Raw genomic sequence first — 13397 nt, 5'->3', positions numbered from 1 at the left:
CCCTCATGTACTGTCAGCAGGGGTGGATGTTATGGATAAGGACTGCCATCTTGGGGACTGCAAACTGTGAATTTATGCTGTTTTATGATTATATGATTTTATCGTGCTTTTAAATTGTATTTATGCCTGAGCCCATTCATGCGGAGGGAGGGCTAAAAATGGAATAAAAAAAATAATATTAGTTGAAGCAGATACAGCTTCATTGAGTAGGTTGGGGGGGTAAGGTGTGAATCTTGGTTCTTGGGAAACTGAATGCAGGATTAGCTTCATAACTGTTTGAGGACACAGTAATAGTGAAATGGTGCCATAAATAATAGAGTACATTGGCTCTTTTTTAAAAAAAATCAAACATACCCTGATTGTGATGAAACTAGGAAGGGCAGAGTCATAAGAACAGAGTCACAGTCTATGTGGATTGGAAGATCAAGGAGGTGAATTATTTCAATAGACACAGTTTCCACCCACATGTAGATTCACTATTGCAGTTCCCCATACAACCAATAGCAGTATTGGCTGGTCGAAAACAGCTGTGTGAAACAAACTTGCATAAGAAGAAAAGCAGACCCAATCTCCACCCTTTAAAACAGAGGCAACATATGTTTTATGTCAGATTCAGATTGCAAAATGTGATAGTCGCTGCTGCAATGAATGGCAGTTAAACCTTGGAAAGATTATAAATGCCTAGCAAGGCTTCATTAACTTTTATTCTATCCAGAGGCTAGTAGGCATTTGTGTATTAACTTTGTTCTGCTGAGGAGGAAGAAATACATACAGTTTTAACTCGGACAGTTGCTGTAGGGTTTTTTTCCTTCCAATTCATATAAGGTTTATCACCTCATCTCATATTACTGAATGACGGTAGATTTCTGTGACAATCCATTTCACTGATAGAATAATAGCCCCTCTCTGCCAGCAAGGTGCCAGGTGTTCCTCTTATGATCCTTTAAGCAGACTTCTGTGCTTGAGAGTAGTTTCAGCTTGCACAACGCTATATTATTAAAAAAGAGACTAATATTACTAAAAAAATTGTGTGATTTTTCAAGTGCCCCACATACTCTAATAATGCCAGCAGACAGCTGTATTGATGGTATGTAACTGAAGACCTTGATATTTCTCAAATATAAAATTTATATTTTTATCATAACTTAAGTCAATTTCAAGTGTTGCATTCACTGAAGGAACAGTAAAACAAATCCATCTGCTCTTTATCCCCCCTCACCACAGGTTACCCCTCATATAAATTGCACTGTTAAGCAATATAGATTATTTCTCCTGTTCGTGGCTCTATAGTCAGTTTCTTTCCTTCCTTCCTTCCTTCCTTCCTTCAAAATAAAGCTGAAATATCCCTCTTGCTTGTATACATGAAACATCAAAAATGAATACATTTGGGACTGCTTAGAAATATGCTGCCCCTTTAGGAGAGGTTTGTGATTTTCTCCTCCCACCTCCAAATTGAGTGAAGCTCCTTATAATAATAATAACAACATTCAATTTATGTACCGCCCTTCAGGACAACTTAATGCCCACTCAGAGTGGTTTACAAAGTATGTCATAATCATCCCCACAACAAAACACCCTGCGAGGTGGGTGGGGCTGAGAGAGCTCCAGAGAGCTGTGACTAGCCCAAGGTCACCCAGCTGTCTTCAAGTGGAAGAGCGGGGAATCAAACCCTGCTCTCCAGATTAGAGTCCCGCACTCATAACCACTACACCAAACTGGCTTCACTTGTTAATCGCTGGTCTGCCATTTCCTTTGAAAGCCATTCTTAATATACGAACATGGCATGTAAGTGACATACAGCTACAGTAACCTTTCCATAATTTCAAAGTGTAGTTGTAGGTATATGATGCAGCAACCTTTTGGAAGCTAAGCAGGCTTTGGTTTGATTGGTGACTGGTTGGGAGGCCATTTTGAAACTCTTACGTGTGAGGCTTTAAATGCTATGGTCGAAAATACAAATGTAATGAAACTAATAACAGGCATATATTGTAATGACTCCAGAATTTTCTTTATTTTATTTGGTTTGTATTCTGTTCTTCCTCCAGGGAGTTCAGAGTGGCTAACATTTTGTACAAAAAAGAAATCCCACTAAACTGAATTGCCAATGAGGTTATTTTGCTTTGCTCACAAATTTATTACAATTAAGTTTTGCAAAACAGGACTAGATATGCAGTCAGCATTTATGAAGCGAAAGCTTGCCTCATCAGCTCATTTCACAGCATAAAGGAAATGCTTCAATGGATAAATAAGGATTTGTATCAGGGAGGAGTGGTTTCTTTCCTTCCTTTTCAGATTCTTTGGATGTACAAACATAACAAAAATCGACTATTTAGACATGAGTAGAATATAGCACAATTTGTAAATGGATTCTTTGAAGAATATTTGACATACTGCACATTTTTGTCATGAACTTTTAATATCCTAGAAATATTTAATGTTTTCTTTGTGGCAGTATAGTGGGGGGTTTTTTTGTTAAACAGTCGAAGTATTGCTTGCTATCTGCTATCCTCTTCTGTTTTTATTGGGTAATTTTGCTAGGAACATGTGTTGAATTGTACCTAGCTTTGGTACAAGGCTTGTATTCTGCTGTATTTTTGGAGGAAAGCCAGTGAGTGTTATGGACCTCATTGGGGGTGAATGTGTTTGTTTATTCACCCTTTTAAATTTGTTTTCTAGAGCAAATGAATGCACATACTTTCTTTATATATATATGCAGAATATTTTTTTACTACAGTCATAATTTTAGTAGCACAAAATTTTAATTTCTGCATCTCAAAAATTAAGAGGCTGTCAGTGCAACCCTGAGCAGAGTTGTGTGTGTGTGTTATGTGCCATCAAGTTGCCTCCGACCTATGGTGACCCTATGAAGGAAAGACCTTCAAAACTTCCTATCATTAACTGACTTGTTCAGATCCTGCAAACTGGAGGACGTGGCTTCTTTTATTGAGTCAAACCATCTTATTTTAGGTCTTTTCCTACTGCCTTCCACTTTTCCTAGCATTATTGACTTTTCCAGAGAATCTTGTCTTCTCATGATGTGATCAAAGTAGGACAAGCAGAGTCACACCCTTCTATTAATTTTATTTATTTATTTACTTATTTATACCCTGCCTTTCTCCCCGGTGGGGATCCAAAGTGGCTTACATTGTTCCCCTATCCTCCATTTTATCCTCACAACAATCCTTCGAGATGGATGTGATGCATGGGCAAAGATCCTGTCCTTTTCGGTCAGTCACCAATTTCCTGTATGCCTGTTTGTGTGTGCAGAGCAGCTAACAGAACCCATGGGATGCTGGAAGAGCCAGATTTTGGGGGTGGGAGTAGAGAAGAGAAAAATCTGTAAAATGGGTTTTTTAGTTTGAGTCAGATAGGGTTTCTGCTTCCAGGGAGTGAGATTGGAGGAATCCTGTTTCAGGAAACTTAAAAGCATGGCTTTTAGGGAAAGCAGGCTGGTTTAGTGAATGCTTTGGGAGGAGAATGTGCCTATCTTAGAGCCAAGTTTCAACGGAAAGCTGGCTAAAGAATTGGAGTTTCTAGGAGGAGTTACTCTGACAGTGCAGTTCTGTGTAGAGTTACTCCGGTCCAAGGCCATTGAGATCAGAGGGCTCAGGCTGGAGTAACTCAGCATAGGATTGGACTTTGAGGCTCCTAAGGTTGCGTAAACTCACCTCGGGAGTTTAAAAGGTCACCTGATAAGTGCTCTCTGTGCTCAGGAATTGACAACTGTAACATTATAACTGGATGAGCCCAGCAAATGCTCTGTGTTACACTTGTAGATGATTTCAAGTTTCTTTGCGTAACATTCTTAATCCTCATCCAAGGAAGTCAATAAAAGTTACTGTTTTTCTTATTTCCTCATGGCTCCTGTGAAGTCCTAGGTAGCTTTTTATTTACCTTCCAAAGTTATATACAATATAAATCGGATATATAGTGCAATCCAATGCTTGTTTCTTTGTAATAAGTTCTGCTTTTTTTCAGTGAGATTGACTCTGAGATAAGGATACATAGGATTGAAGTCTTTCTCTGAAAACAAGTTAGAGATGTTATTGGATACTGTTACAGGTGAAAGCTGAGATTTGCAACACCACCAAATAAATACTGTTACCAAATGACAGAGTTATGCTGGTCTTGTTACCATGTGGATCAGTGTAGATGTTAGAGATCAGATGGATCACATGAGTGGATCTGTTCTGTGATGGCGTTGTGTGGGTACAGCTGTGTCTTTTACTTAGCTCTACCTACATTTTCCAGAAAGCTCTGTCCATGTTCTATGATTTCATTGGTGTGTGGTCAGTGCCAGACTATTATAAAGTACATCAGGAGGGGAGGATGAAGTTAGTTGTAGCAAAATGCAGTTTGCTTTTCCATGAAATGTCTGTTTTGAAAATACTGTCCTAACCATTGCATGTTTAAAAATGCATTTGGAATAAAAAACGAGAAAGCTTAATTAATATGTCCTCACAATGCAATACTGTCATATTGAAATGCTTTAATGTATTCTGTGTGATCACTTGGAGGATGAAGGATTAGATAAAATTGAATCTCGGTGACTCAATTAAACTGGGATGAACAAGTCCTTATAGTGAAAGAGTTTCAAATCTCATGGTTATTACTAACAATTACAAGCTTGCCTTCCGTGAGCCCAAATGCAAGAGTGTGGGAATCTCCTCTATCGAAAATGCATGCTCTTGAAAGGTTTATTTTATTTGCATAAAAAGGAGTGGATGGATCACATTAGTGGAGATTATTCATCTGCAATGTCTCTACACATGGAGAATGGAGCACCAAGCCTTGAGCGCTTTCTTTGGGGACATCTTGCAACAGAAATTTTGTAGCAGAAAAAGAGACGCGTACGAGCCCTGTGCCAGTATTGTTGTCTGCTATGTTTGCAAACATTAAGAACTGAAAACTAAACTAAAGGTAGAAATCTCTGCAAATTGTCCAACTAAGTCAACAAGTGCCACATCACATGCTTTGACACTTATTTCTTCTGTTGATCAGATAGATGGGAGCCATGTATACAGACTTTTGTGTACCGTATTGGATGCATTGCCTGGCTATACTAGACTGACATAGTGTGACTGGCTCACGGTCACCTAGTGAGCTTCCATGGCAAGGTGGGGATTCGTACCTGGGTCTCCTAGATCCTAGTCCGACACTCTAACCAATATGCCACATGACACACGATCCATTGTCTAAAAAAGTAGCATGAATGGATCATGTTGATGGATCTATCGCTCACATTGGTGGATCCACCAATCCCATATGATATGATAGCTCTGCATATGGGAGATGGAGCGCCTGGTCATGGCCCACTCTTGTACCCTGCTGTGTGCAGAATGTAACCACTGGCATCATAGTGAAACAGCCCTTAGATTGTGAGCCCTCTAGTGACACTGATATACCTGTCTTTAACAACATTACAATTGCTTGTCTTGACCTGAAGAATATTGCTAAAGCAAAACAGTGCAGCAATAATGCTTACATTTTATTTTATTGTTTTGTTCAGCTGAGGGTAGAACTTAATCCACTAAGCCGGGGTGCCAGTTGGAGGTGATGAAAGGAAGCACCTCCGTTCCATTCCACTGTGTTGCAGACCTTGTGTAGATCTATGTAGAGTCCACAAATTTCCTTTGCTTCCAAGAAAAAAAGTGTGTGTGTAGCTCCTTTGTGCTGAAATCACTAGTACAGTTAAGATATTTTAAAATGTTCTTAAAATGTATCCTATTTGGCAGTTTGATATTGATTATATTCCAGAGCAAGCGTCCTGCTGGGAATTCTCCCCTCTTTGTTGAAAACTGCCATCTCCACCACTAAACTCTGGAAGGGTGCCTTTGTGTCCTGGGTTCAGAAAAAGCATGCAGGTTATTTTTATGGAGTATGATACTTAAATGATTGAGTGAGGGTCATATTGCCCTTAATACTAACTGCTTAGTACATTCTTGCCAATTACTGTATGCAAATTTGTATGTTATTTAAATATTCCCCTGTAAAAATGTATGCTGAAACTTAGATGACTTTGGACTTCCTTTATGCAAAACATTTTGCACAGATACTTGCTTTTAAAGCTTATAAATGGTAGAAGAGGAAATATGTCCAGGAGGCCACCAACCGTGTACATTTCCCTTGCCTCCCACTTCCCATTGTGGTACTTGCTCACAAGCCATGCCTTTGAGAGAGCAGCTGGTACATTCAAGGCAATTTGTCATGTAGCCGGGTCTTGAAATATCATTGCAGTTCCTTGATTGGGCTGATAAGTAATTCTCCATGCACATCTGCAATTCCACAGCTGCTTCCTCCTTATTAGATCCTTGCTTTCTCAGCCGGTCTGATGGATTTCCTTTCTCCCTGTGTCCATAATTTTGTTTATTGAACTTTTTTGCAGCTACCGATTGTAGTTTCTGTTCTGTTGTCTTTGGCTCATAGCGATTGCTGCATTTTCATGATAATGTATTGACATTCTGATAGTTCTCACTTTTATCTTCCCCACATTTTTGGTCCACATTAAAGCCTCTTTCGAAATATTCGTATCAAGGGGAAAGAAGGGGATTACTTCCTCAAGTTATGACTCATTATTCTCAACTTCTCTGATGGCTTCTCTATCTAGATTAGGGTTTCCACTCTTGAGCTTTTGTTTTGCTCTCTATTAGCTGCTGTTCCACATAGACCTTAGGGTGACCAAAATCAATTAATCAGTTAAAGACCCATGAAATCAATTTCAGTGCACCCCCAGTCATGATAAACATTGCTAAAACAAGCAGTCTCATCACTAGATCTGATTTTAGAAAGTAACCAATAAAGCTTCACTACTAACCTATAAAGCCCTATGTGGACTGGGACCAGCACATCTGTGGAACCGCCTCTCCCCATATGAACCCCAGAGGACTCTTCACTCTAGCAATAAACATCTACTAAAGATCCCTGGCCCTAGGGAGGCCCGCCTCGCCTCGACCATGGCCAGGGCTTTTTCAGTCCTGGCCCCAACCTGGTGGAACGCTCTGTCCAATGAGACCAGGGCCCGGTGAAATTTGTTAGCTTTTTGCCGGGCCTGTAAGACAGAGCTGTTCCGCCAGGCATATGGTTGATGCAAGGCGGTGCCCTCTAGCCAGGGGAGTACAACATGTGCCCTCCCTACTAGTGACACCTCCACCTCTCATATTTCCCTGCCAAAATGCTCCGGAGATGGAAAAAAAGGTGGTCATCTAGACTATGTGCTGCTGTGTTTACATATATGTATATGTATATAGTATATGCGTGTATGTGTATGTGTGTATGCATGTATGTATTTTAATCTGTGTATTTAAGGTGTTTTATGGTTTTAAATTGTATATACTGTGAAAATGATTTTAAACTTGGTTGTAATCCGTCCTGAGTCTGCTGATTGGGGGGGGGGGGGCGGAATATAATTTGAATATAAATAAATAAATAAATAAATAAATAAATAAATAAATAAATAAATAAATAAATAAATAAATAGAAAGGTCTTAACTGTCCTAAAAAATGTAGTCAACAAGGGGAAACATTAAGCGTCTTGGACCCAACTCTTCCACAGTATGGAAGAGGGCATAAAAAAAGAAACTTTTAGAAAGGAGATTCTGATGGTTATTTGGAGGGTTTAAAACAGGCTGTATCTTGTTAAGGTGTTTCTCTTTAACTAGTTGGTTCCAAGAAGTGAACTAAATAAATCCGGCTGGCCACGGAGATCTTGGTTCCTTCTTGCTCTTAGTGTTTGGCCACAATTTGGTTGTCATGATGTTTGCCTGGATGCATGCAAGGACCGTTCCACCTCCATCCGCAGTGCTGCCTACTATAAAATATATATTTTGATACTATTTCCAGAGTAAAATGTAGTCATAACAGCAGGAAGGTGGAAAGTCTCCATTTATATGTTTGATACTTTTTCTTGCTTATTGTTAAGGAAAGCCTTTCCCTTTTTTCTGGATAAAAAAATAAAAAGGCTATTATCTTCCACCCGCCATCCTCATAATATGATATTTACAGCTGATATCGCCTACAGCACTATGAAGTTTAGAGGGGAGAAAAACCCGGCTCATTAACTGCCGAGCTTTTCCTTATGGTGAGAAAGTTTAACATGGCTTTTTTTATATTAAGTGTGATTAACTAGAATTTTATCTTTCTTACAGTAATCGCGGGTTTTCGAGGAACAGTCCCTCATGGCTTATCTCTGGAGATTGGAGACACTGTTCAAATACTAGAGAAATGTGATGGTAAGTGCTGACATTCGCGCAGAACTGTTGGGCGGGAAGGGACTTGGAGGTCATCTCACCCAATTACATTGAAGCAGGAGCTTTCATAACTAATGTTTGCAGTAGATGAGCCCATTTAATAGAAAAATTCAGCCAGGCTTCAGTTTTTCCACAAGCAAAAGGCAAACGGGTCCAGAGATGTGTGTGTTACAGGGAATACTGGTAAAAGTCTTCGTATCATGGATCGTAAATCTAGCCAGTGCCCCAGTTGCTATGAGCAAAGCAGTCAATAAATAAAAACATAATAACTGGACAAAAGGAGTCTTTCCTGCTTCCATGAGTAACTAGAGATCTAAATGCTTCTCAAGCCGTGCTCTGATTAAACATGAGCCATATACACTTCTTTTAGCACTATGCCACCTTGTCTGTATGAAGAGTACCCCCCAATACTGGTGGACAGAATATTTATTGAACATTGCTGGTGTGACTTCAGGATAAATCTGGATGCAATATACTGGAAACTAGTTTGGGTTTAGCAATGCCATTAGATTCTGGAATTCTGTGTCTTTTGCTTCAGGTGTCTGACAACTGATGCACATGTTTTTCTATACCATATTCTATATTTCAGGTGCTTATTTTATACCAAGACTCATTAATATATGTCCAGTGAAGCAGAAATTTAGAAGTGGGGGGTGGGTGGGAAGACAGCAATCTTGAACATTATTCTTTGTGATAAAGTTCTACTGATATCTGTGGAAGTTTGCCATCCATAACATGTAGTGGGATTGCACCTTGTGAATTGTACCACTTTATGTTACTGTAGGCTATATGAGGGAGAAAATAATATATCACTTTAAACACAATTTTATGTCTTGATTATCATTTCTCTACAGGCTGGTATAGAGGATTTGCCTTAAAGAACCCAAATCTCAAGGTAAAGATGAGTTCCCATTTATAAATCTGGTGGTGGGGGGGATGAAAATGCATATAAACTCATTTTTAAATATTCAGATGGAATGGTATAGAGGGAAGATTTGTATTTTCTGTTACGGCTCAGTAAATTATGAAGTATAAATCTGCAACTATAACTTTTAAAAATACATTTTGGGAAGAAGGAGGGAAACTATGATATACTGCCTTTGGTGTCATTAGAAAAGGAATTTGGAGGAAAGACAACCAAAAGGTCTGTCTAGCTTGTGGGGACTATAGAATTGTTGGAAATGATCTCATTCGGGATCAGTAGTTTGAGCCATCACTGCTCATCTGCATTGTAGGACACGAGTATACAAATAGGGGTGGATGGCTGTGGTGCCATCTTTCTGTAGAGCCTAGGGAAAGTAAGGTGGAATATGACACATGCTAGAGCTCTGGGGAACTGAGTTTCCTAAAGGCAGCTTAAGGAAACCAGCTTCAGTAACCAAGGCTGCTTCAGTAACCACCAGAAAGATGTTTTTAAGGCTAGAAGAAGCCATCCACCACCGAAAAGGGCTGAGGAAGAAACTGGATCCCTAATCTTCTGAGGAACTGGGGAGCTTGAGGAATAATTGATTCTACAGAAGCCGCAGCTGTTGGCCACTGGGCCAGTATATCCCTCCCCGTACAGTGTATCCCTCCCTGCCCCCCCGCCCCCCACCCCAGTTTGTATGATCAGAATTCCCATCTGTGCTGGGAACTTAATTCCTAGAGATATGTAGGCTTATTCAGATCATGACTACAGCATGTGGGGAAAGGATCCTTAAACCTCTTCCCGACACCATTGGGGGAAACCACATGTACTGACTAACTAGTACCCTTAGGTTTCCTCATAGGGGCCAGCCCTGAGGCTGTTTCAGGGGAGGGAGGTGGGGAGAAAACCTAAGTCCTGATCTGAATTCAGTCCAAACATGTTTGGGAATTGAGTTCCCAGTGCAGAAGTTGCAGTGCACAACTCTTCGTGTGGACCTGGGGAGAATATGAGGAAAACCTAATGTATAGTTATAGAACGAAGGGTCTGACTTAACAAGATGGTGGATAAGGAAGAGGAAAAGAGGGAGATTGTGGGTTTTTAAAACATAGGCTTGCTTTTGCCTCTTCTTCACAAACTTTCTGAAATGGTTGTGCCATACTGCCACTTTTGCTTCTCAGACCTCAGCCTGCTTTTCCATTGGAATTGTCATAACTTAGAGTGAGATTTCCACCTTTTAAATGGTCCTTTCTCTGATGAACTGAATGCCTAAATGCAGTACTGTAGTATTTGTTGTCACCATTCATATTAATTGCATCTTTGAAATATCTTATATAGCTGAACTGTAAGAATGCAGTTTTTGGATAGCCTTTCCATAAAGCGGGCATAACATTCTCTTAGATAATTTGTTCGTGCCAAGCTTTCTGTATGTTCTCAGTGGCTCATTAACTTTGTTTTTGTATTTATTTAGCAATTTCATTTCTCTTTTCAGGGTATCTTCCCATCCAACTATATACACTTGAAAAATGCATGTGTTAAGAACAAAGGGTAGGTGTAAATTTTGGGTTCAGGAATTTAGCAAAGGCCAGGGAGCAGTGGGAGAAGTGCAGGTTGATGATTGCGATGGATAAGGATGCCAAAGAGGGTGTGGAGGACCTCAAAAGCCCAGTGAAGAGAGAGGACGTGCTCTGTGCGCTGGTACTCTCCTGCTCATTTCTTCTTCCCACCTGCTCTCTTAACTGAGCTCTCTCCATTCGATTGGTAAAGTTAACTGTGGTGCATCATCATTACATCTAAATCACCCTATTCCCTTTTTGTTGGCCTTGATTTACAAGCTGCAGTTTGCGATAACCATGGTTAGTGCTGGAAAAATGCTGCAGTACAGTTAATTTCAATAGCTGTAAAGGAGGTGGAATTTGCATACAAAGGAAGGGAAAGAATGTGTGCACTTTGAATTTTCGACCTGTGGTTTGTACAATCTGAACTCAGCCCATAGTCCACAGACGATAGTTTTCATGGTCCCAAAGGACTATTGTTTTTTCCTACTCTAGACTAGTATGGCAGCCTTTTAGGAATGAAAATGTTACTGGTGACTGTGAATTATAAGTTGTTGGGTTCATTCTCCTAAATTACTGAATAACCTGCAACTGGCCAACATTGCGACAACCCATCTCAAAAAGAAAATTGCTTGTATGTAATTAATTAATTAATTAAAATATTACAATGAGAAAACTTATTGTAATATTTCAGAATAATAGTGTTGACAAAGCTGGTGTTTTTATAATGCTTGTTCCCAGAACAGCAATGGATTGTGATAGAAACCTCTAGGAGTATTAGAGTGAACTCCTTGGTCTGTCATAGTTATTCCAAAAGCTAAACATTCCTAAGCAGAAAGTTCCTAAAGCTGCTGAAAATCCCATGTAGCATTATCCGTTCTAGCATTTTTATATTTCTTTCTTAAAGCTTAATAAAAGTAAAACAACATTATAGATTAGCACTCTTTTTAAAAAAATTCTGATTTCAACAGGCAATTTGAAATGGTTGTCCCAACGGAAGATTCTGTTATCACAGAGATGACATCAACTTTAAGAGACTGGGGGACAATGTGGAAACAACTTTATGTGGTAAGAGTGATCTGGGACAATTTAGAAAATATCTATTGTATTTTCTAGATAAATAAAGCTAAATACTTTAATTTTTTGAAATTTAGACTGAATAGCCTAGGAGAGCCTGATCTTGTCAGATCTTAAAAGCTAAGCAGAGTCGGTCTTAGTTAGTAATTGAATGGGAGACCTCCAATGAAGACCAGGCTTGCAGAGCCAGGCAATGGCAAACCAACTCTGTTAGTATCTTGCCATGAAAACCCCACCAGGGGTCTCCATAAGTCAACTATGACTTGAGGGTAGGATTTCATTTTCATTCTACGAATAGTAGACCAGTTACATTGTAATGCATGTTAAAAGACCTGCTTTTGGATGTATCATTTTTCACTCCTTTTCAAGGTTGGCATTTATGGCTTTTGTGAAACTATATAGGACATCGGCTCACCTTTTAAAATAGAGATGGCAGAGCTTAATTAAGCTTAACTCCTTCAACTTGTTTTTCTAGCTTGCCGGTTCTCTTCTGTGTCTCTACATTTCAGTGACAACATGCCTGCCACTTACACAGAAGTTGTTTTACACACACTGTTTGTGATCCAGAAGTGAACCTGCTCATGGGACTCAGGTTGCCCCACTTGGATTAAATATATATCATAACAAAAAGAAACACAGCTTTTATGTTTCATCCATAACATAAAGATCTAAATGAGAGCAAAAAGAAGTTTAAAATCTCAGTCAGCTGGATTAATTTTAGATGAGAACAGAATGATAAGATTGTCTAGCACAAGTATGAGACACTGGCCTCTTTTAAAATGTCTTGCATCTTTATCGGAGGTAACCTGCAGGCAGATGTTTTTAGAAAAGAGAAATCTACTTTGATGCACAGAAGAACAGAAAGACTGAGTTTATAAAGAATTTAAAGTGCATACTATAGCACTTGCAGCCAGGAAAGCTTATCCGATGGATTTTACAGTCAAATCACATGTACTGTAAAAAAATTAATTCCCTGTCCATAAGAGTGCCCACTTCTTGGGCAATAGATCTGTACTGGAACTTGTTAAACTCAATGGCTGTGGATCAATTGTCTGCTGATAACAGCAGTAGACTGCCAAGCATCTGGACTTCACATGCTCACCACTTACATATACAGAAAAGTAGCTATGACCATTACTGCTCCTTCTCCTACTTTACCTTTTTGATCTCTTGTATTTCCCACCACTCTCGAGTGGGGTATGTTGCACATTTGTACGGGTGCTCTTAATATTTTGCTCTTTTTAGTGGGCTTTCTAATGTTGGGTCCTGAATGTTCGATGCTGAATGTTTTTATATTATTTTGATGGCTTGAGTTTGCTAATTTGCCTGTCCAGATATTTTGTCCCACCCAATAAACTTATGCTTTCCCTCTTTCTGGATTCTGGGTTCCTTTGAAGCTCGTAAAGGCTAGCCACTGTGTTAACAAATCCTTTAACGGGGTTGTGTGGTTCACTGCCCAGACTGAGGGCATTTTCTTAAGCTGAATGTAGATCCTAAGCCAAAGTTTAGGTGAGGCTGCGTGGAGGGAAGATCTCCTTTGTTAGACATAGTTAGGTGTTGATTTGGGCTCATATTGGAAAAGAGGGCCACATTCACACTGAGATAGGACTTGAA

At 39.5% G+C, this 13397-nt stretch overlaps 1 protein-coding gene across 1 annotated transcript in view; it reads left to right on the top strand.

Moving 5' to 3' along the window:
- DOCK4 (dedicator of cytokinesis 4) overlaps positions 1–13397 on the top strand; it is a 336163-nt gene that overhangs the window by 138839 nt on the left and 183927 nt on the right. The window contains exons 2-5 of the mRNA XM_054987847.1: positions 8145–8228; positions 9101–9141; positions 10643–10698; positions 11678–11774. Of these exons, the coding sequence (XP_054843822.1) occupies positions 8145–8228; positions 9101–9141; positions 10643–10698; positions 11678–11774 (278 nt within the window). The remainder of the gene's footprint in view (positions 1–8144; positions 8229–9100; positions 9142–10642; positions 10699–11677; positions 11775–13397) is intronic.

The sequence above is a fragment of the Eublepharis macularius genome, chromosome 9 (assembly GCF_028583425.1).
Source record: "Eublepharis macularius isolate TG4126 chromosome 9, MPM_Emac_v1.0, whole genome shotgun sequence".
Classification (NCBI taxonomy): domain Eukaryota; kingdom Metazoa; phylum Chordata; class Lepidosauria; order Squamata; family Eublepharidae; genus Eublepharis; species Eublepharis macularius.
The sequence above is the reverse complement of the archived record's forward strand: the minus strand, read 5'-3'. Positions and strand labels throughout refer to the sequence as shown.